Source organism: Phoenix dactylifera, chromosome 3, assembly GCF_009389715.1.
Source record: "Phoenix dactylifera cultivar Barhee BC4 chromosome 3, palm_55x_up_171113_PBpolish2nd_filt_p, whole genome shotgun sequence".
NCBI classification, from domain to species: domain Eukaryota; kingdom Viridiplantae; phylum Streptophyta; class Magnoliopsida; order Arecales; family Arecaceae; genus Phoenix; species Phoenix dactylifera.
In genome coordinates this window covers 7,472,009-7,496,315 of record NC_052394.1, presented here as the reverse complement: position 1 = coordinate 7,496,315, position 24,307 = coordinate 7,472,009, and the positions used below count along the sequence as shown (strand labels likewise).

The window sequence follows — 24,307 nt, the reverse complement described above, 5'->3', positions numbered from 1 at the left end:
CAATTGGGTTGAGGATCATGTCCAAGTTTTGTTGGCCCATTGCACCTCTAATGTTATGTGCAATGGTGAGACTTCGCCCTTAAGTAGGCCAAGCAGAGACATGAGCAGCATTTGCTTGCTTAAGAGATGAGCCACTTACAGAGACATGAGCCTTAAGTAGGATAAAAGCTTTGATCCGACTGGAATCATCATAGTGTTCTATCTACGTCAATTGAGTAATAAAGAACTTTTTAAATGATTAACATTTTTCTTGATATTAAATATTTAAATCATTTTAAACATTAGCTATTAAAATTTATAAATATTAAATTTGATATGTAGCATTGGATTTACTAGAAATTGAGTCCAGGATCAAATGGATAACCTAAAAAGATCAGTGGGAGGGTATGGATCAAGAGGTCTTAACTCGATATTGGTTTAGGTTGGATATAAAGCAAGGTTTTATTTGTTGTTGTCTTTACTTGGTATAATCTGATCCGTTACCACCAAAGCATAGTTGTGGATGTTAGAAAACCTCTTGAGATATTCATAAATGATTTAAGAAGACTTTGGTAAAAAGAAAGATTTCTACAGTGAGGGATATCTACAGTAAAAAGACCGAAGTGAAGTGATATCTACAATAAAATTCTCCAGATGCCTATGGCAAAAAGCCGAAGTGAAACTTCTCCAAATATCTACGGTAAAAAGCTGAAGTGTCAACTACAAACAAAAGTTCTCTAGATGTCAGTAATAAAAGCTGAGGTGACAGTTTCTCAAAAGTCCGTAATAAAAGACTGAGGCGACATCTATAAGCAAAAACAATAATACTAATATTAATAATAATACAAATAAAAGTAATAATAGTAATAACAGTAATACTATTACTACTACTACTAATAATAATAATAATAACAGTAATAATATGAATAATAGTAACAATTGTAAAAATACTAATAATATTAATAATACTAATAATAGTAATAATAGTAATGATATTAATAATAGTAATAATAATAATAATAATACTAATACTAATAATATTATTATTAATAGTAATAATACTAATAATACCATTAGTACTAATAATACTAATAATGTCATTAATAGTAATAATATTACTAATAGTAATAATAGTCATAATACTAATAATACTAATAATAACAATAATACTAATAATAGTAATAATACTAATAAGACTAGTAATAGTAATAATACTAATAATAGTAAAAATTGTAATAATACTAAAAATCGTAACAATACTAAAAATAGTAATAATACTAATAAGACTAGTAATAGTAATAATACTAATAATAGTAAAAATTGTAATAATACTAAAAATAGTCATAATACTAGTAATAGTAAAAATTGTAATAATACTAAAAATAGTAATAATACTAATGATAGTCAAAATTGTAATATTACTAAAAAGCGTAACAACACTAAAAATAGTAATAATACTAATAATATCAATAATACTAATAAGATTAATAATAGTAATAATACTAATAATAGTAAAAATTATAATAGTACTAAAAATAGGAATAATAGTAATAATACTAATAATAGCAATAATAATAATAATAGTAATAATACTAAAACTAGTAATAATACTAATAAGACTAGTAATAGTAATAATACTAATAATAGTAAAAATTATAATAATACTAAAAATAGTAATAATACTAATAATAGTAAAAATTGTAATAATACTAAAAATCGTAACAATACTAAAAATAGTCATAATACTAATAATACTAATAATAGCAATAATACTAATAATAGTAATAATACTAATAAGACTAGTAATAGTAATAATACTAATAATAGTAAAAATTGTAATAATACTAAAAATAGTAATAATACTAATGATAGTCAAAATTGTAATATTACTAAAAAGCGTAACAACACTAAAAATAGTAATAATACTAATAATAGCAATAATACCAATAAGACTAATAATAGTAATAATACTAATAATAGTAAAAATTATAATAGTACTAAAAATAGGAATAATAGTAATAATACTAATAATAGCAATCATAATAATAATAGTAATAATACTAAAAATAGTGATCATACTAATAAGACTTATAATAATAATAATAATACTAATAATGCTAGTAATATAAAAAATTATAATAATACTAATAAGAGTAATAATACTAATAATAAGCATTATTATATAGTATAATATTATTATAATATAACATATTTTCAAATATAATAGAATATTATTATAATATAGTGAATTATAATAATGTATACTATTGCTATGAGAATCTCTGATCAACACTTGCCTTCTATGGAATCACGAATCAGATTCGTCCACCATAAAATGAACGGCGTAGATCGTACGAACAAACAACAACTTTCTGCGATACTTTGCACTGATCTATCACCGTCTTGTCCTCGTATCTCCCAGCCTTTATAAATCCCTTTCACCCCTCCCGAACCGTTGGATTTTGAAGTGGAAATTTCGCACATTTCTCTCCCGGAGCCAAATCCCATCTCAAGACCTCCTCGTTCTTGCTCCGATCCGAGCGACGCCTGAGAGATCCCGTCCCGAGCTTGGTTTTAGGGTTAGATTTCGTCCACGAATTATGATCAATCGGTGGGTTTGCTAATCTTTTGCCGGGGATTCTTGATCTCTACGCTCGTGTTTTTCTTGCAGCGTAGATCTCGGAATCGGAGGGAATATGGATTTCTTTCTTGGCGGCATTTAGGTATGCTTGATCTCTGATCTACTGTTGGATTAGCGGTTTATCCTGCATGCTTTTGTTCTTTCTGAGATTATTCTTGGATTTGCTTAAATTAGTTCTTGTATTGTTTGTTGCAAATAGATCAATACGATGTTTTTGCGAATTTGTAGGGATTTCATTGGGTCGATCGTGATATTCGTGTTTTTTAATCGGGAGGATTGAGGAACTTATACTAATATTACCCATTCTTTGAAAGAATTGGTTAATTTCTTGGCCAGTGAAATTTGTTGCGATTTCTTGATTTTTTTAGAAGTAATATTTTTTTCTGCTAATAAATTTGAATCCTGATGGATTACCACATTTCTTACTCAACGTTCTTGTTTAACATTTTCCCCTCTAATATATACATAACACAAGATTTTGGTGATGGCATATTATTACTTCAATTAGTTACTAAAAACATACAGACCTTAACTATCTGGCATGCCTTCTAATTACAGCAGCAAGAGACACGAAACTGGGCACCGAAGCGGGAGGTTTGATTAGTTCTGTTGTTGTCCAGCTGAAAGATGGATGGAAAGAAGAAGAAAAACAGGAAAAAGAAAGGAAGCCAAAGTAAAATTACTGAAGATGCTACAGCCAGTGCTGAGGCAGTGAGTGTGCAGGAGCACAACAATAGTTCAGCAACTGAGCAGAATCACCATGCACAAAATTCGGGTAATGCAGATGTTCAAAGTACTGGGGTGTCGGAGTCTGACATTGAGTTGGAGAACCGTAAAATCTATGAAGAAAATTATGTAAGTGCATATTATATAGACAAAACACCTCAAAGTTTCGTGGAACTGATAGCACAATGGATACTTCTCAATGCTTTTATCCTCGAATGTTTTTTCTCGAACACATTTACCCCTGGATGGATGCGGGTTCCTTTCCTGCTTGATATTACTCACACACATGGAAGTTGCCTCTAAGAGAAGGCTAAGGAAGTGAAGGGTGGAAGGGATCACTGGAGGCTGTTGATCCCCCAATTCCTATATGCTCAAAAGCATGAATATTAAAGTGACTTTTGTTATGTTGAAAATATTGAGATCGTGGAATCATGGCCTCCTCTATTTGTAATTTTCCAGCTTCCTCTGTTCAGGCCCCATGGCACTCAGGCATTAAAATCAGTCCTCAAGAAACCAATAATATTTATGTCTAGTACCATCTTTTTTGTTGATACCCACTGTTTGTAACAAACTGTTAATGGAATAGACTATTTCAAAACACCAGTTCATGGTTGGAAGCAGTAAAATTTTTCAATTTCTTCAATGACATTATGTATTTCATATTCCATTAATCACAATGATTTAATAAATCTATTTGGGTTGTACTTTTATCCAACTTTCTTTTGAGAGTGTCCATACAGTTACAAAATAGGCCATAGCCTAGTGGTTACAGCCCTCCTCTCAATGGAGGATGTTCTATGTTCAGATTTTGGGAGGTGTTGCTCCAGGTATTTTACTCAGATAATTGCAAGGTGGCACTCTGATCATTGTTATAATTGTTGCTTTTTTTCCTTAAAAAAAGAAAAAAGAGAAAAAAGTGCCAACGCTATTCAACATTCAAAAATCAAATTATTCTCTCCTGCATGTGTTTCATGCAACCTCAATGATGAGGCAAAGATGGCATTGACCATAACCATGACGATGAGTCATCATCCCTCGTAATTTAAGTTAGTTTGATAACCTTTTGTGTCACCAATGTTCCTAGTAGCTATCAAGATTTATATGTCATTTCTGGTTGTATTGCAATTGTTTTCAAATCCTGTATCACAAAACCAGCCTTGCTAGTTTAGATTCTCATCTTTCTGGACCCTTAAACAGAAATTTGAACACCGTTTTGTACCAACATCTCATCAAATAGTAGCACAAGTGTTTGTATTATATCCATCACTTTGTCCACAACTGACGCAAACCTCTATGTCTCTTCTAATAGGTCCATTCTTCACCCTACCCTTCCTACTTTATATCCATCCCCTCCATTAAAGATGATGTTGGTGGGTTAAAATAAATTGTTCACTTTGGAGTATCGATGTTAAAAGTTCAGAATATCTTAGGTTTCACTAGGGGTTTCCTAATGCTTTAAAATTTAATCAGTAGTTTAGGATATTGATGTTTATTTATTTATTTTTTACACCAAACAAAACACTATCATCCAACTAGGAAGCTTAGGAAGGCTATATTATGAAGAATATCTTTCCATGTTGAATATTCCTCAAGTCTTGTGGTTCTCATTGTTTCAATTTTGTAACTTAGAACGTGCATTTGTTTGAAGTTCAGAATATATTCTGAATATGTGCTTTGAGAGGCCCTTTTTGATCTTAAGCGACTCTAGCTTGACATAGTGGTACATGTCTTTCCCCTTTTGCCATATTCTAATACATCCTTTTATATTTTTTCTTTGAAATGTATTGCCTTACAGGTCAAGCTACAGGAAGAAATCAGACAATTAGCAGATGAAAAGAATTCTTGGCTTCAAAAGCAGGTACCTTAGCAGTGGTTGTGCTTTATTTGTGTTCAAGACAATGATAATTGACTATTTAGTGAAAAAAGTAGAAGGAATGCACATATCATATTATATATGGACTAACCCAGTTAAACTTCTCATGTTCTTTTATGTTACACCCTCTGCCTCCTCCCCATTGTCCCACTTTTCCCACTGTAGTATAACATATGGCCTGATTTTATTATATTTATTTACTTCCACTGATATTTTGAGGTAGGGACTGGGCTAACTTAAGACATATACATGCATATTAATGCACTTTAACTTTGATTTTTAGAACTTTTGGCTATAACTCTGGGACTGAGGCATTTGATGCACATATTTGTAACATTTACAGGTCAACTTGGAAGAGAAAATCAAAGTTTTACAAAATGAAGTAGAGTGTTGTTCCCAGAAGGAGGTAATTGCTATTACAAATTGTCTTGTTCTTTGTTTAAAAAAATATATTTGGGAAGCATGTTGATTGACTAGCAAGAAGAATTGATGAATAGTGAGCATTCAAGACTTCATTAATACCTTTTTCTCTATCCTCTTCTTTTCCTTTTTTCTGCACTTGTGCATTTCTATGTTTTCTTTCGAAACAAAATTAATTGCAGCAGTAAGGAATTTGACTCCCACTTCTCTCTCAATTCAGGCTAGCTTGGAGGCAAAACTCAATGATTTACGGATTGGAAATGATTCAGTGATACAGAAGGAGGTAGTGGTTATCATTATCAACCACTTATTTATTTAAATATGGTGCATGAATGGATAGCAAATTAACTTTAGGGCGAGGGAAATGAACCTATTATGTACATAGCTTCTGGATGCCTGTATCTATTATGATTACGTTTGTATATAAATGAGTCAGAAACTGGAGCAGGAGAATTTATATAAGTGCACACACCTGGAATAATGTGTTTGACGATGAATACAACTTAATCAATAGACGCATTCTTTTCTCGATGAGTAAGTTCAGTGGTTGCAACATATTACACGAATTTTTTTTTTGACACAATATTAAGTAAAACTGATGCTTATGGACATAGTATAATGCGGCGGCAGTAAGATGTGCTTTACTATAAAGATGAAGATGGTTGAAAACATCAGGATTTTTCAGAATTTATTTTTCTACTTTTAGGACTTTTACAAGATTCCATTCCTGAAGCGAATCTAATGCTCAGGTGATAAAAGCTAAACCAATAATATAAGAGTCACTTTGGAGATAAACATCAGCAGTTACAGGGTGACAAAATGTCTGAGACCATTAAAGAGTACTTGTTTTGGTCATTTTGTTGCATAATCATATTTATAAAAATTCCCAAAATCTGTTGAGCTATTATCTTGTTGTAAGCAAAAAAGCATGGCATTTAGTCTTTCAGCATCATATATTTCCTAAAAGATTAACATGCCAAAAAAGAAGATATATCTAAGGTAACAGTTGTTATTTTACATGTTTATATGAATAATTTTTATGTTTCTGTGACCGTTCTTCTAGGCCCTATAGAAAATTGTTTCTGCAGCAGATATGGTGCTAATATGAATTTGAACAGGTCATCTTAGAGGACAGAGTCAAGGACATTGAGGGCATCAAAGACATCTGGGCATTAAAGGAGGTAGTTGTTTGGATCTGACATGTCCTGTATATATATTGTTTCCATATTGCATTGTGGGCATTATCAAGTTGAATATCAGAACTGGTACATTGATCAGCTGTGGAAAGAGTTTCTTCCCTTTTTCTTTTTTTGTAATATGTTATGCATTTTTTCCTCTCAAATATTATATTATGCATTTTTCATGAAGTATGGCAGTTCACTTTGTTGCTTTGTATTATGACCTCTCTATCTCCCTATCTACCCCTTTCGCCTTCTTTGTCCTGCTTTGTTCTGTCTGTACCCATCCATCTCCAGCTCTCTTCAGTCCACTTTCCTCCAAATTTGCCTTAGCCTCCTTATTGCCTTGACCCTGCCAGCTAGCCCCTCACTTCAACCACAACAGTGCCACCCCTCTTGCCCACCTTGGCCTTATCCTTCCCTGCCCCCAAGCCTCCACATCCCACCCTCTACTCCACCTCCCATATAAATTCTCATGAGTAAACAATAAAAGACTGGTTGCTGGTCTGACATGAGGTGGGTTGATGTTGATATCTTGATGTTGGAACCGTTGCAAATAGAAAAATTGCAGCAACTTCCTTCCAGATCTGCTTTAGATGTGTTCAAACTGTAATCTCTGCTGGATTGCAGAGCTTCATGACAGCTGGCTGTGAAAATGAATTTAGAGAGCAGAGAAGGGAAGATAGAAAGGCAATTAAGGAGGAATTTTGAGAAAATCTAGGGAAGGACAAAAAAGCACAAGAAGAAGATGCAAAGAGAAGGTACAAGAAAAGAAGAAAAGATAGTAGAGGAATAAAGATAAAAGAAAAATAGAGAAGAGGATGAGAACCTTGAGTGCAGGTAATGCCGGTTGCCATTTAAATCTGATAGAGATGGATGGTTTAGTTGTTCTATTTGTAGTGAACTTAATACAAGACTGAACTTGAAAACAATAGCTAAGTCTTTTTTCGTAATAGTGGTATGGTTGGCCACTTGATAACTTCATGCTTTCTTAGGTCTATTTGGCATTGCTCTTGAAGGGCCAAAAAGTATTTCTTGGAGGGCCTGGATGTCTTTTGGATGATTTGGAGATGTTTAGTAAAAATTTTGAAATAGCTTTTTGTCTCTTCCAAAAATGTAAAAAAAGGTCTACTAAGGAAAAGTTCTAACACGTAGCTTTTAGGTAAAGGCTCTACTTGAGATGTATCTTTGTAAGCTATTTTTTCCTAAGAGACTCGGGTTCGAGTCCTAACAAAGAAATTTTTAAAAAAAATTGACTAAAAATAATTTATAAGTTAACAATACTTCATAATAATAGTTTTGATAGTACAATGCAATACAATATAATTATCATCATCATTATTCTATTATAATAATCATATTACAATATAATAATATTATAATATACTAAAATAACAATATCATTTATCATATTATAATAATATTGTTATTGTAAATAAAGTTAAATATGTATAATTCATTATATTATCTAGATTTTATTTAGATTAAATATCAAAATAAATAATTTATAAATTAAGAATACTTTATAATAACAATTTTGATAATACAAACAATTAGACAATTGAAAGAACTATATCATATCTTTTGTTATTATTTTTTGATACTAAAATTTTCTTAGTTTGGTTACTAAACAGATATTAAAGTTTCACAACACTTCAAAAATGTAGTCGTCAAACTGTAAAAATTTTTATTAAAAGCTCTACTAGTAAATGCTCTACTATCCAGAGCTCTACAAAAAAAGCTCTACTAGCTATAGCAAGGCCAAACGGGCCTTAGTCTAATTAGGACTCTTAAAAGGAAACAAAGGAAACTTCTATTGGCACCCCCTTTTCTAGCTATTTGAGCATCCGCTACATGTTAGTTCAATCCCTAAAATCCTGAGAGAGGAATCCTATTGCCATCTGAAAATATTGTTATTAAATATGAATCAAAATACATGACTTCAGGCTCAAAATTAAGACCCATGAAAGTCCTTTTTGTTGGCCCTAGCTGCACCAGATTTTTTTTGTTTAATTTCATATAAGTCAACCAAACACCAAGAGTAATAAAACTATTGGATATTTTGCCAATAGTGTTTCCCACTTGCTGTTGTATTGCATTCACATAGTGTTCCTAAAACATCATAGCTAGCCAAACAGTCCCTTATTTTATTAACAGCAATATAACACAGCACCTTTTTATTGCCTCAAAGTTCATCTTTGAACGAGCATTAAGCATGTATCCTTCCCGATTCTCTGGGAATTATGCTTGCATAGTTGCTTTAGTAATTATCTCAACTATATAGTATGTGGAAATCTCCAACTCTTCACAACTCATAACAAACTCTAGGAAGATAATTTTCACGCACATGCATCATGAGTCATGCAAACTACCACTAGTACGGCACCTTGTTCTTAATCTTTCTCTAAACCTTCTAGAGATAAGCAGCATTTTATCCAATAGCAGCCTTAACTTCTCTGTGATTGATAACAAAGTCAAGGAAAGAAATGATGGGTTTGTCGAGCACAACTCCAAAATGAAGAAAGACCTGCTATCTGATTGTTGATTTGTTTTAAGCAAGTCTGTACTAAAATAAACTGGAACCGTCTTTATTACATAAAACCTTGCAAGATGTGTTAAAAAGTGCCTTAAATCCAACTTAATGTCTTAATTTGCCTATACATGTGAATTTTAAGTGCTCTGAACATCTCTATCTAGATAATGATTTCCTCCATGTTCAGCCTTATGGGTCTAGGTAGGATTGATATTTGCATTATCTTCTTGAAGAAACATTGAATCCTTGAAGGGATGATTTGTGCTTTCATCATGTCCTTGACTATTAGAGCACAGACAATTGAAATCCTCTTATGAAGCATTTTAAGCATTACCCAGTGGAACAACTGACTGAACTTTTGCATTTTTCTCCTTCAACTATCTTGGATGTGGTTTGCTCTCGAACCCTTTATATTTGCATCCATATAATGACAAGAGAGTTGAGGACTTATCTGCATGTGACAAGCTCAGAAAGGATAGAGGAGGTATCCATTTGGATTCTTACCTTATTGTATATGTCTTATACATTGTATTACTTGTATAATCCAATCTTATCCTACTAGAAAATACATCAAGAGATATTGGAGTTCTCCTAAAATTTGGAATTTGAGAGTTGAAAGATCCAAGTCTACCTGCCCTCTTGCCCCTTGGGGTGCTGTTGCGATGATGTTATGATTCATCTTTGCTAGTCATATTGTGTGTTGCTGATTTGCTCATCTTATCAAAATGCATACATTTGGAAAACTGTTCCATACATTATGTTATTTGCACTAGTTTTCATCTACAGAGCTCCAAGATATTCTTATTTGTTATATTTATACTTTTGAGTTGTTTTTTGGGCTGTCCAGACTTCAATCAGGGAAATGATTGCTAGACTGGAGGAAGCCAACATTACCGTGCAAATGCAGGTAAACTTCCTCTATCTTGGTACCCCCTGTTCATACTTTGTTATTTTAATAAGATTTGTGATTGTTAGTCATCCCCGTCACTGTCATATTATTGCTGTCTTCTGCGCAGGCCTCATATGCTTGATTTTTCGTAAACTTTTATTTTTTTAATGCCTTGTAGGGCAGTAATGGAGTACAAGGTAAATCTCTAGATGGAAGGCTGCATCTTTCCATTGGGAAATAACATGATAATCAGCAATAAGTTTTCTATATGTGTTCATTTCCATCTAAAATATTAGTATAATAGCTAAAATACCATGTAGGCACAAGCAAAACATAAACAGAGGTGAGATGTTAGTACCTTGTACTACCATCATTCCATGAATAAGAGATTTTATTGGGGTACTATTACCTCTGTCCATGTAAATTTCTACTTAAGGATTTTGAACACTCAATTTGTATCTTTTCTGTCTTTGGGTCCTTGATCCAACAATTGTGTCTTTATTGCTTCATATTGTTTGACCTCCATGAGGATTGGATGTGGTTGCTCTAAAGTGTGCACTTCTTGATATCCGTTGGTGATTCTTAATTTCTTAGAGCCATAATTGTTGAGGCTATTTGGTTTTTTCTGTATTCCATTAACACATATCATTACTTGGAGAGCTCTAATAAGTTAGCTGACTTGGGAGAAGACTATAATCAAGGATATTATTGCAATAAGATGGACTTAGACCCATAATCCTGTGCTTTTTCTTGAGGACAAAGTTCCTAGTAGGCAAATGCATGTTTATAGGTATTAAAACCTGCATTAATGGCTTCTTAAAGAGATACAAGTTCCTGGCAGTTTTCTCGAGATTTGTGCAAGAACCTTGTATTGACTACACGAGTTATTGTTATTGTGGTAAAGATTCCCTGATTTGGATATGCATTTTTGCAAAAAATATCTACATAAGAAGGTTTACATATACAGACCCTTTGACCTTCTACTACCTTAAGAAAAATTTGTCAGCTTTGCTTTGCATTGCATGATATCATACAAGTTCTGTTGCCTGGTTTGAGAAGGCTGGATCCACTGCTATAGCTTTTGGTTGTGCTCATCTATTTGCAAGGAAGAAATGCTTCTACTTAGGTCTGCTTTTATTTTGATAAGATGACTTTCACGAGGCAACTTCATATAGATCTGCTTGGCAGTAAAATATGCACCATAGCTACTTTGTGGGGCTTGGTGTTGCTCTTGTTCTTGATATAGGTAATGTTACTATTATTCCACATGCTCGGTTTTCTAATAGCATCCCATAATTTGATCTAGGTTAATCACAAGGTTCCTTTATTTATGAGGATATCGAGGGAATTCTGCTATCCTTCTTAATTGAAGTAGCTTCAGCAACTTTGATCTCATCAAGGTTTTAAGTTTTGGCTGGAACTGATCCATTGCGGTTGAAATTGACCAGTTTCGGCCAAAATTGACTGGTTTCAGTCCAATTTCGTCCAGTTTTGGCCAAAACTGGCTGAAACTAACAATAAATGCTATTTTTATATTTCATTTTGGCAATTACACAAATGTTGGGGTTGTATCTTTACTATGCAAGTAGATAAGCTATATAATTTCATTTTTCAATTATTTTTCTTTCTTTTTCTTGAATTATAAGAAGGGATAAATAAGAAGTATGATCCTTGACAAGCCGAGGATGCTGAAAAGGCTCTTACCATAGCACTTTATAAAGACTACTGTGAGCAATTTATTATAAGACATTTCACGGTGATGATATCTTTGTTTATACAAAATATACATGAAGTTTTAAAATGGTATTCATTTGATTAAATAACCACTTGATCTTAAAAATATCTGAAATAAATGCCCATATTTGATATGTTTGTGACTTCTATATAAATAGAAGAGATATGAATGCAGCAGGCCTGAAGACTTCATAGTTTCTTCATGTAATAACTTTTTGAATATTGAATTTCAAGAAGTGAATAATACATATGTATATGTGCTTAAATTTCAGTCATACATGATATTAGTTTCATCCGATGATTGACATAACTACAGAAATAGAGAACATATATAACAGCAATTACTCTAAGATGTTGCATAATTACTTTTCTTGGTTTCTTTTTCTCCTAATTTTTAAAATTTTTGTTGATTTTTTGATTGAAACTCCAATATTTGTGAGCGAAACTTCCGAAACCACCCTAACTGTTGAAACTGAAATTCCATGGAGCAGGCTGAAACTGAAACCAAAACGGAGTTTTGAAACCTTGGATCTCACAGCTCCTCCATATGCAGTTCCCATTGCCTCATTAATTGGTGGTTTTCCTGTAGATCGTTGAATTATTTGTGTTACGGTCAACATGAGATATTCCCTAACCTTTGTTTCATGATTAATTTAGTACCTACTCGTGGTCAATTTTGAGGGCAGGCCTTGTCACAACAGGAAGGTTGCTTCAATGTGACCTGGGTTTCATTGGTTTGAAACACGGAAACAACCTGTCTTTACCTAGGGGTAAGGCAATGTATATCTGACCCTTCCCAAGTCCTATAGTGGCGGGGGCCTCATGCATATGGAACCCTTTTTTTTAGTGGTCAATTTTGTTAGCTTGCCACCTAGCACCGGTCTTTTGTGATCTGCAAGAGTTTGTTTCATTTCTGGAGAAAGCATTATTGCTGCAATACTAAGTTAAAGCGTCAAATCACGGCTTAACTTGATCCAAAGTTTTACCTCCTGGTAGGATGTAGGTTCAGTATTCTACTTTTAACACTAAAATATCGGATTTTAATTAAATTGTATAGAATTTAACAGGCAAAGCACACAAGGCTTGAGCATCAGTTTGTATATTATCTTCTCACCATATTATCCATGTAATTTATCTTCTTGTCTGCTGGCAAATATCTTCCTAAAGTCTGATGCTACTAACATGTTTTTTCTAGTGAGCAAGCTTGATCTGCCTTTACCTCGAGAAATAAGCACCACCTAGTTTACACTTTTCTGGGTTATACTTGCATAGGTTGCAGGAATAATAGTAATTCTTTTATAGTCATTTGTCCTATAATGTAATGGTTTAATTATAAACACCCACTGTCCTTTGTATTTTATCATGATATTGCTGCTTTCCACGCTCATTTTCATTATCAGTTTGTGAGTCTACATATTCATTCCGGGATAATTCTTTCTGTAATTTTTCAAGCTAGAACTTGTATTTTGTTCTTCTATTTGACTCTGGGCATGGTGAATCTTTATCAGATCTTTTGTAGCATAAACGAGAACAATTTTCGAAATATAGAAGCATCTTTTATGCAATCCATCCAAGCTTGAGTTAGCCAATCCACAGAATGTGATAATAAAGTGTAGCCATATCTTTTCTAATTGGTTGATTCCAGGTGTAAATTCGCAGTGACAGAATAGTACCTGGGCTAGAACATGTTTATGCCACTGAGTTCCCTCAGGCTTGATAGGTCTTGGTTTGTGGTTGTTTATTGCTTCAAGCTTTTAACATCCAACAAAAGTATCTTGCCATGCACACGTCATGCATCAACATAATAAGTTGCTCAACCACATTATTGCCTAAGTTTCTGATATGACTATTAAATAACAAAGCCTGGCAGGTAAGGGAGTTGGAAGAATCTAGAAGCAATATTCTTCAAGAAAACCAACATTTAGTAGAAAACATATCTGGATTGGAATTGCGGATACAACGCCTTGAAAGGGAAGCTTCTTTCTATGCAACTTCAAAAATGGAGATGACAAAGGTGATTTTCCACCAGCTTTTCATTTGCAAATTCTCTAAAAGATTAAAGATTGTTGTGTTTTTATACTTGAAGTTTACCAAATCCATACGTATTTGTCGAAACCCAAAAGAAAGAAAGTACTTCAAATCCATCATAAATTACTATTGCTGCACTTACTTTGCTATTTGTTGCTGTGGAAGTCTGGGATTGTACCAAAGCAAAAAAAAGGTCTGGGATTGTACTCTGTACAACACTGCAGCCCACCTTTGACTGGTCTATTTAAGACTTCTTTCTAAAAAAAGTAAGATGTGACTTTTTAATTAGAACGTCCACCCAAAATTAAATTTAACATAAGTGGGTCTCCTAATGTAATTGTGCATTGTTCTGCTGGATGGCGGCATTGCAAAGTGATGAACAATAGTCACATCAGCAAAATGTAATATTTGATGTCCAATAAATTACCATTCGAAATTTGAATAATGAAATTGGCATTGCATTTGCTGGGTGTGTTAACCCATTCAAATTCTAATATTAATGTTCTCTAAATAAATCAGCTGATGTAGTGCTTTCTTGCAGAGCCATTTTGCTTGATAGATAGAGAGGGAGGGATTTGTTCTGAGTGGTTGAAGGAGGGGACTGAAGGTGGAAAGAAACTAATTTGATAGTTTTCTGATCTTAGGATGCGAAAACCCTGACAAATATTTTTTGAACCAAGATCCGCAACCTTGGTACTAGGTACCGTACTAGTATGTCACCAGTTCGGTACGGTATCGGTCAGTACGATACAGTATACATCCTGTACCAAAACAACTATCAAACCATTTTTTTTTCCATTTTTAATCTTGGTACACTTTGGTATGCTTTGATATAGGGCGGTACGGGACTATATTGATCCGAACATGTTTCGTACTGATTCCTACCCTGGTATGGTACAATACACCTCTTACCAGGTGGTTTGGTGTGGTACAGTAGTTCATGTTCAGAACTATTTATTATTCCAAATCTATTGGCATGAAATATCATCTTGCAATTATAAAACTCTAATTTGCTGGTTGATAACATATTAAGTAAATTACTTTTAGTTAATTTTCTTCTCTTTCATTCTTTGTGATAATCAAGTTTGTCAGCTTTGAAGTTTGACCTGTTTTCTTTAGAAAAAATATCTGAAGGCAGAGTTCTACCTCTTTCCTTTTAGGTAAGTTGAAAATTTATCTGAAACAAGGGTTTATAACATTATCAAAGAAGTTTTGTGGTTTATTGACATTATGACTATAAATTAGCAAATTGCCAGGATTTTTCTTTTTTCTTTTTTTTAAAAAATAGCTAAAGATGGAAGCTAAAACAATCAGAATTCTATCATACAGCCAGGCTTAATTCTCAATTAATGTGGGAAGAAGATACCCCTAACTTTAGGGTTTTTTTTTTGGTGGTTCTTGTACAGTACCTGTCAAGCTATGGTTTACCCGGGGTCTATATATATGTTGGAGAGTTTATGGAGATAATCCCTGATTGGCTATACTTGGGTTTCTAAATTTTTGTCTTACCCTAAGGCAGCCTCATTCCTAGTCCGTCGCCCCTCTTCTTTAGCATTAAATAAAGTAAGAGATTGTCTTGTGTTTGATGCAGTTCCCTGAAGAGATAAAATCGCTTGATCAGATAGAAGCAGTCGATGCATTAATGCAGAAGCCAGATTCTGGAAATGAAGAGCTTGCTGGAAAGGTAACAATTGGAGTATTCCCCCACTGCTGCTTTCTTGATATATATATAGATATTATGATCAAAGTAGGTTTTACAATGAGCGCATGAACCTTGAAGTTCTGTATAATTACCCACTTGCTCACTAGTTGATCCTTTAATATTGTTTTTTTCTACATATAATTTGAATAGTACATTGCTTTGTTGATGTTGCAATTCGAACATGTGAAGTGTAATTATGTAAGTAAATAGTTTCTGTGCATCTCAAGTTGGCCATGATTTTACATTCAGGTGACTGAACAACACATGCAGCCAAATCAACATGCTGCTTCTGCCGAACATTCTTCCCCTGTGCTTAATCATGAGATGACACAAACGGGAACTTCCACAGATTATGTATCACAATATGGTGAACAGATTCAACCTTCAGTGGGAATTCAGGGGAGATCTAGCACTAGCAATGGTGTCGAGGACTCTGTTGCTGATCCTGGAGTACGATCAGCACAGCCTCCAGGGTTAGATGAACCAAGAATTAGTGAAGATATTGTGTCGGTTCCATTGGATGAAATCCAAATTCATGAGGAAGATCTGCAAGGAAGGAAGAATATTGAGAAACCAGCAGAGGTTCCACTCTCAGATGCCCCTTTGATAGGGGCGCCGTTCAGATTGATTTCTTTTGTAGCAAAGTATGTCAGTGGCGCTGATTTGGCGAAATAAAACAGTTCTAAATCTGGCCGGTATGTATTGGGAAAGAAGAACATTTGCCAATTTTTTGGGATCGATAGATTTTTTTAATTTGTTTTATACCGTTATAGATAATTAATGGAAGCTGATTTGGCAAGCTGTTTTACCTGACAATAGATAATTATTTTTGATAAGCTGTTTTACCTGATAATACATGTTCCCACACGTGCAGATGAAGAAAGATTCGGCCCCAAAAAACCGCCTGCATAAAACCCATATGCCGTGTACAAGCCTCTACATATTATTGAAATGATAAATAAAAGAATGAAATTAATAAATCGAAAACTAAGCACGTATGACTCATTGAGAGGTCATGCAGTGGGGAGTTCATTGCATACCCACGAGGAACCGGGTTGTTCAACTTGGTTTTGCCCTACAATTATTTGTAATTTTGCAGCAAATTTATTGGAGGAACCCTAGCCCATGTCCTAAATCCATTTGTTTTGACAGTCCATAAAAAAAATGATTTAGGACATGGGTCAGCTCTGAAGAGTCCATTAAGTTAAACCTACATCAACTTGATCCATACTGCACGCGTTTCTCAAAGTAGTTGCCATGAAATTGTATAAACATGCTCCTCTCTCTTTATAAAACTACCAGAATCTTCCTTCTTGGATACAAGAAGATAAAACATACAGATCAAATTATGCAAGAATTAGTGCCAAAGTTTCACACCACCACGAAGCATGAAAGATGGCACAGGCTCCGGGCACTCTTCAAAGCTCAGCACGCATAAACTCGAGCATCCTGGCGCAACTCAAAACTCCCACACTGATTCAAAGCAATTGCCTGAAAATGATATCCAGAAGCGATGATGCCGTGTGACTCTCCGACCCCTCACAAATCACAATGTTCGCACATTGGAATCCCCAGGTAAGGATGGCCGGCTCTCTGAGCCGGACTTCCGGATCTCCTCAATCATCCTAATAACGTCCTCCATTCTTGGCCGTTGTTCTGGAGTTCTCGCTACGCAGCTCATGGCAATGTGAAGCATCCGAACCAACTCTTCCTCAATGTTCTGATACCTCATCAGCTCCACGTCAAAAACTTCAGCAGTCCACTCCTCCCGGACCACGGATTGGACCCACCTTGGTAGATCAGCAACATCATCATGCCCCTGGGATTGAAGTGGAGCTTTCCCAGTAAGCATCTCGAGGAGGAGGACCCCGAAGCTGTAGACATCGGATTTCTGAGTGACCTTTCGGGTCTCCACGGTTTCAGGTGCACGGTAGCCCACCACGACCTGGGAGAGGGTGGCAGGAGGATTCATAAGAGGAGAGAGGCCATAATCGGAGACAAATGGGTTAAGGTCTTGACTGAGAAGGATGTTGGAGGATTTGATGTTGCCATGCACAAACTTTGGACCGCCTTCAGAATGAATGTGTGCTACGCCGTGTGCTGTTCCAAGTATGACTCTTACTCTGGAGTCCCAGTCCAGCGGTGTCCTTTCGCCGCCCCCGTTTCCTGTCAACCATTTTTGAAGGAATATAACATACAGCTAGTTATATTTACATTGATAAGTAATCTTCTGCTACATCTCTAGCATCGAACTCAAATGCAAGTAAAGAATTGGCTAGCCAAAAAATTACCTCATACAAATAGCGAATATATTATATGAGTCGAGATCTACAAATATGCACTTGGATAAAATACTAAAACATAGGTCCATATGATCTCTGAACTTATTTCAGCTTTCAATGTTATTATCATTTAATCTATTGCACAACCAAGTTTCTAATTTATACAAGTGCATTGGTCCATATCAACACAAACTAGCAAGAAGCTTTGAGACTAAGAAGCATACAAGATTTTCACAACTTTCAACATATAATAACACAAGATACTACTCTCAAAACCAGTGATTGCTGAACTTATCCTAGCAGGGTGGTTCAAGTCGTACAGAACCAAACCAATGCCAAGTCAAAATGATTTGGCAAATCGGGTCGATTCAATTATAACACGCCCCGCCCCCCCTCGAGAGCCTTCGAGGGATCTATCTTTTGCTCCCGGACACCGCTTGTTCAGTTGTTCCCTCCTCTTCGATACCGGCCGTCACTAGTAAACCTCCACCCCCCCCCCCTCTCTCTCTCTCTCTCTCTCTCTCTCTCTCTCTCTCTCTCTCTCTCTGCCGGACGCCACTCGCTCCCCCCTCTTTGTTGCTGGCCATCACCAGTTAAGCCTCTCCTCTCTCTCTTCCCCCATTCCTCTCTCTGTCGAACCTGCTCGCTCCCCCCTCTTCGACGCTGCAACACCATTGCTGGGAAGCCCCACCTCATTCTTTCCCCCCTTCCTCTCTCCCTTTGCCGCCTCTCTCTCTCCCCCCTTCTCCCTCTCCCCTTCCCTCTCCCTGTTTTAGTATGCCCTAGGATAGCACAATACGGACCCATATTGTACTGAACCAGCCATTGGCCAGTACGAGCCCTAGTATCGGTTTGGCAGAGCTTGCTCAAAACCAATACAAAAAGGTATAAAGAAGCAGCTCTAACAAACTTTTCAACAAGGTCTATTTAGGACGACTACCTCGGTCTCAGTCTGTACCTAATACAATCCAAAAGTAATCTAAATAAATACAATGATGATATCTACAAGATTGGGGATAGAAAGAAATATCTTTGGGAAATTAAGAAGATATGAATAGTCAACCCATAAAGCCGACCCCACATTATTTTATTTTATTTTTAAATAGAAAATGTCCATAGGTTATGAGCAAAAAAATGGGGTTAGCCATCCTGCGTATACCCCTAACAACCCCCCCCCCCCCCCCACCCCTCCACCTTCTCTAATGAAGGTATGTTTTGAACCTAAAATCTCCAGTACAAACACCAAGATGGATTACTAGCTTTGGCATCTTCAACCTATGGATGGCATTAGGTTTGTTGGCTATGGTTATTTTTATGATAATAAGTTAGGAAATTAAATTGAGAAGGCCAAATGGATCTGACAGTAAATATATAGCTTCAAATAACACCGTATCTTCATACTTTTGATTTTTAAATTATTCGATCCTAACTCTTAACTACAAAAGTTTGCAAAATAGCGGGCCATTATCACTTGTATACCTTGGAATTATTATTCCAAAAGTATTGAACAAGAGGCACCTTCTTAAAGCTATTGTCCTGCACTCCAACATGGCAATGTTTTACACATTCATTTTAGGCATTATGGCATTACTCTTCAAAGTGAGAAAGATATCAGACTTAAATTTATACACCACATTATAACCCAAAATAGATGTACCTGTTGAGAGTTGCAGTATAGCCTTCTATACTTAGTTAAGAATAAAATCATATTCTACTACTAAAAATTGCATCCCATTTAGCAAAGAGTCGAGGATTTCATACTTGGTACTTGGAATAGTATGGCTTAATCATCTAACTTACAAGTACATTTGAAGCCATCAATTGCTTCAAATTTAATTCCAATAATGTCGATCTAAATGCATGAGTGATAATCCTTAGTTCTTGAAGGGTGGAAGCAGAGATGAGTAACTCTGGGGCTGGGCATGCAATACTTTTCAATTCTCAAAATCCTTGTCAATCACTGAGGCCTGGAATCACCATATGAAGTCCTATTAAATGTTTAATCATGTCAAATCATCTTAGCGCTTTCTATTCTTTCTTTTTTCTTACTGTATTATTATAGAAAAAATGAAAATAATTTAGTTGGTTTTACAGCATTTGGTCCAGGACTCAAGGAGAAGATTTAACAGTTAGCTTAACAATTGTGCATTTGGATAAAGGCAGTAATAGTTTAATTTCGACTTAAGCTTGAAAGATATCCCAAAGATTGTTTTTACTATATATATATAGGGATTGGGAAGATTGTCAATTATGTTATTTAAAAACTTTAATCTGCATTTAATATCAGTGATCCTGAATAAGCAATCAGTGTTCATCATCTTAGCTTCATTCATTCCAAGGACAAAATTTGGACAGCAGCGAGCATTTCATAAATTAAACTTTGCACTTACATATAATCTATAGAATAATAACACATTAAACGAATGCAAACATCAGGGTTTTAGAGAGGCATACCATGCAAGAGGGTAGAGAAACTGCCAGTGGGAACATAATCATAGACTAGAAGCTTTTCATCTTTGGAGTAGTAATAAGCACGAAGTGGAACAAGTTTTGGGTGTTGCCCGACCCTTCCAATGATCTCCATCTGCTGTTCAAACTCTCTCTTCCCCACCACTACTTCCTTCAACCTCTTCACCACCACTGTTGTGCCATCCTCAAGAACAGCCTTATAAGCTGTTCCATAACTCCCCTTCCCAAGGACTTCAGCAGAAGCTCTCAGCAGATCTTCCAAGTCAAAGTTATATGCACAGCCCTCCAAGAAAACCAACTTATTCTTCTCAGCCATTTGAACTCCACTACTGTACTCCTCTTTAGGCTTTTCAACGGTGGAGCCCTTTTCCTTCGATCCTCCACTACCTTCTTCATCTTTCCTCCTTAAAATACATATAAATAGAACCATTAAAAGAAGCAGCAGCAAGGCCAATCCCCCAACAACAATTGCAATTATAAATCCAGCACTAGTATTTTTCCTGGAGCTTTTTTTATGATTTTGGTGGGGTGCTGGTGGAGGTGACAAGGAAGGAGAAAATGGTGAAGGTGAAGGAAGAACTGCAGAGCATTGAGGTAGAGGTGGGCCACACAATTGAGGGTTTCCCAGGAATGAATCATTTGGAAACTTTTGGAGGGAAAATGGTATAGAACCATTTAGATGGTTGTAGCTTATATTCAAATGTTTTAGCCTCAGGACTTTAAGGTCAGGGATGGGTCCAGACAGAGAGTTGTTTTGTAGATTCAATAGAGAAAGTTGAGACAGATTTTGAATTCCCAGAGGAATTTCTCCTGTAAAGGAGTTATAAGAGAGGTCAAGGGAGGTGAGGCCAAGAGAAAGTGAAGCTGGTATATCTCCAGATAAATTATTGTGTTGAAGGTAAAGATTCTGCAGGGAAGGAAGTGAGATGATATCAGATGGGAGATTTCCAGACAGACGGTTGGATCGGAGGCTCAAGACTTGGAGGGCATCAAGCTTGCCGAGCGTATTTGCAGGGATCAGGCCAGAGAGCCCAACCCCTGGTAGCCTGAGTGCAAGGACACGAGTTTGGTCTGCTGTACATGTCACCCCAATCCAAGAAGAGCAGAGTGAGGTGTTGGAGTTCCAGTTGAGTTTTGGGGGATGGTAGACTGCATCAACAAAAGCAAGGAGAAGTTGCTTATCAGATCTTAAGTCACCAGTGGCTGAAGAGGGAAAGCACAGGAGAAGGAAAAGGAAAGGAACTGAGAAGTATCTGCAATTGAGATAATCCATGGCTAGTTTCTTGGAATGGGCAAACAGAAAATGAATGGGGATTTCAAGTGTTGGACGTCAACAATGCTTCCTCTCCTGTTGCAGTGATAAAAAAAAAAAAAACAGGCGTAACTGAGTAAGTATATGGCCTAAGAACTAAAAGCAAAGAACAATCAAATCATACTGTATTTTAGCTGTAGATATGCTCCAAGAATGGCTTTATCCATCCAAAAAGGAAAAAGAAAGCAAGCAGAGAGAGAGAGAAAGAATAATTTCCTCGTTAATAAATAAGTATCTATGATTATGATGATATAACAAGTCAAACCAAGAAAAAGCGAATATTTTCTGACAACAGCCAAAACAGAAGCATATAATCAGTATTATATAAATATTTTCCAAACCCATTCGACTAGAAGACAATTTGCAGGCTAAATGCTTAACAAAACCATTTGCTTGGCAGGCCGAAGTGTTAATTTTTGAAGTAGGAGTGATGCATTTGGCTGGCATGGAACATTAAGAAAACCTCAAGTACTTCCTTTACAATTTTCCCTAGCTAGTGAGGGCCATTTCAGCTGTCGCTTCCTCAAGGGTAGCTATTGAAAAAGGAGATGATTCTCTTGTTGCTGTTTCTTAAAACCTCAAGCTAAGTTGAGTTGAGCTGTTGAGCCTTCTTTTGAAACCCACTATATCTAAACATGGTCCAAAGAATTGTGTAGAAAAAAATGACCCCACTTCGAAATAAAAACACCCATTCAAAGAGAGAACCAAACTTTCTGGAAAGAATACTGTCAGTGAAAAGAAAAGGCACATCTACTCTTCACTTACTAGCAAACTAAGCGGCACTCGAATACAGCTTATAGAAAAATAAAAAAAGTAAAGTTTTTGATCCCCTTCTCTCAAAAGGCAAAGAAAGAAAGCAAAATCCCACCAAAACTATCCTTAAAGAAGAGAAGCTCAATTTCTACCCAACACTTGGATCTCACCTCGTCTACTTTCTTATGTGCAGAGCAGCATTTAAACCATTGGTTGCCTAAAAAGTAAAAGAAACAAAAAGAAGATATTGCAAAGCAAAACCACCAACTTTTTTCTCCACCAAAAGAAAAATAAAATAATGGAAGCAGACATAGAATGGAGGTAGGGGTATCAAATGCGCTGGTATGCATTAGACACACCCATTAAGCGGATAAAGTAATAATTAACAAGATGTAGATGAAAGAAACCAAAATTATCAGAGGGAAAAATTGTTTTGTCTTATTATTGAAATGAATTCTCTAGCTATAAACCCAAACATCGGAGGAAGACTCCTTTCCTAACCATTTCTGGAAGATTAGCCAATAGAATAAATCTACAGTTTTCCAATAACTCTACTTAATCAAAGAAAGAAGGAAAACAGTTGCGACTTCGAAACTCTACAAATATCCAAATACACTACTAACTGCACTGCATTGAAGGCCAAAACTCGAAAGGCCAGGCTCCAAGGGCAGGAATAAGAGCTAAACAGTTTGACATCAAAACCCTAGATTTACAGTTCAGGAAAAACTTTGAAATATCGATCGTTCTGTTCAAAAAATCCGGCACCTGATCACCATGAAAAAAGCCCAAGCTCGAGCTTTTACAATACGCCCAGCTAAGAAACACTTGGTTACTCCTAAAAACCCGCCACAAGCGGAGCCAGAATTCAAAGAATAGCAGCAAAAGACTGGAACTCTAACCAAACCGAAACAATAAGACAATATTTTGAGCTAAATTCGAAAGAACTTCTTCAAAAATTCCATCTAGCAAGCTCTAAATCCTTCATTACAGTCTCCAGTCCTAAAACCAAAGAAACCCTGCAAAACCTAAGGGCACTCCAGTAAAAATCCAAACTTTGAAGCTTAAATCCTGCTATTTTAGCTGAACTTAAGGAATTAACAGCTAACACCTGGAAATTTCTCACCGAAACCCAGGCATTCGTCCAAGAACCCGCCACGAGACGCCCCCGGTGGCCCAAGCCGAAGCCCAGATCTCTATCCGACAAATCTCGAGGCTCTTAAAGCGCCGAGACAGCCAATGAAGCCAGAGAGTGTCTGGTTTTAGGGTTCTTGGAGGATTGGAGACGGGATAGAGAGAGAGCTGCTGGCTTCAACGCCGACGGAGCTCCAAGGACGCGAGGAGGGAGAGTATTTAATAGGCTCTTGGATTCCACAAAATTACTAATTTGCCCTCCATTCACGCGCATCTTGCGCCTCTGGAGGGAAGGCATGGGATGCACCGGAACAGCAGTAATCGCGGCTGTTAATTGACCAGTTTCGACCGCATAATTTTAGGATTAAAGAAAATATAATGTTGGTCATTACAATGATTAAATAGCCAAATCGTTTTTTACCCGAAATAACCACATTGTTTGGTTATTTTTTTCTTTATGTGAAATCTTTTTCTCTTCTTGGGATTGATGCAGAGATTTGAATTCAATGAATAATTTCACTCGGTAATAGTGATTACTCAGCTGTTAGATATATGCATGGTACTTTTCGAACAGTAATTATTTTAAACCTCGAGATGGAGGCTAGCATGTGGAGATTTTTTATAATGGTCATGTCATGAAACAACTACAACTCGTGA

General features: G+C 35.8%; 2 protein-coding genes across 6 annotated transcripts; one reads left to right on the top strand and one right to left on the bottom strand.

The window, feature by feature from the left end:
* The first annotated feature begins 2,418 nt into the window (after positions 1 to 2,418).
* Positions 2,419 to 16,558, top strand: LOC103723919 (autophagy-related protein 23-like). Of its 2 annotated transcripts, none has more exons than XM_017846833.3 (11): positions 2,419 to 2,558; positions 2,656 to 2,702; positions 3,179 to 3,475; positions 5,142 to 5,204; positions 5,563 to 5,625; positions 5,860 to 5,922; positions 6,758 to 6,820; positions 10,198 to 10,257; positions 13,844 to 13,987; positions 15,593 to 15,685; positions 15,953 to 16,558. In XM_017846833.3, the coding sequence occupies exons 3-11, from the start codon at positions 3,248 to 3,250 to the stop codon at positions 16,376 to 16,378; spliced, it is 1,203 nt and encodes a 400-aa protein (XP_017702322.2). In that variant the 5' UTR covers positions 2,419 to 2,558; positions 2,656 to 2,702; positions 3,179 to 3,247; the 3' UTR covers positions 16,379 to 16,558. The 2 variants fall into 2 exon arrangements, with proteins under 2 accessions (XP_017702322.2, XP_008813237.2); XM_008815015.3 differs by having other exon boundaries at positions 2,421 to 2,558; positions 2,651 to 2,702.
* Positions 16,559 to 16,942: 384 nt separating this feature from the next.
* Positions 16,943 to 23,847, bottom strand: LOC103723918 (probable inactive receptor kinase At5g58300). Of its 4 annotated transcripts, none has more exons than XM_039124484.1 (3): positions 23,643 to 23,847; positions 20,440 to 20,858; positions 16,943 to 17,869 (listed from the first exon to the last, which is right to left on the bottom strand). In XM_039124484.1, the coding sequence occupies exons 1-3, from the start codon at positions 23,654 to 23,656 to the stop codon at positions 17,250 to 17,252; spliced, it is 1,053 nt and encodes a 350-aa protein (XP_038980412.1). In that variant the 5' UTR covers positions 23,657 to 23,847; the 3' UTR covers positions 16,943 to 17,249. The 4 variants fall into 4 exon arrangements, with proteins under 4 accessions (XP_038980412.1, XP_038980410.1, XP_038980411.1 ...); XM_039124482.1 differs by having other exon boundaries at positions 20,440 to 21,802; positions 23,628 to 23,846; XM_039124483.1 differs by having other exon boundaries at positions 20,440 to 21,802; positions 23,643 to 23,846.
* Positions 23,848 to 24,307: the final 460 nt, after the last annotated feature.

What these genes read in the sequence shown, in the direction of transcription:
- LOC103723918 (XM_039124482.1), bottom strand. Translation starts at nt 21,727, where the DNA reads ATGGATTATCTCAATTGCAGATACTTCTCAGTTCCTTTCCTTTTCCTT. An exon ending in TTTCTCTACCCTCTTGCATG is followed by an intron (nt 17,870 to 20,439) that starts GTATGCCTCTCT and finishes AATGGTTGACAG; the next exon opens with GAAACGGGGGCGGCGAAAGG.
- LOC103723919 (XM_017846833.3), top strand. Translation starts at nt 3,248, where the DNA reads ATGGATGGAAAGAAGAAGAAAAACAGGAAAAAGAAAGGAAGCCAAAGT. An exon ending in ATTCTTGGCTTCAAAAGCAG is followed by an intron (nt 5,205 to 5,562) that starts GTACCTTAGCAG and finishes TAACATTTACAG; the next exon opens with GTCAACTTGGAAGAGAAAAT. An exon ending in ATTCAGTGATACAGAAGGAG is followed by an intron (nt 5,923 to 6,757) that starts GTAGTGGTTATC and finishes GAATTTGAACAG; the next exon opens with GTCATCTTAGAGGACAGAGT.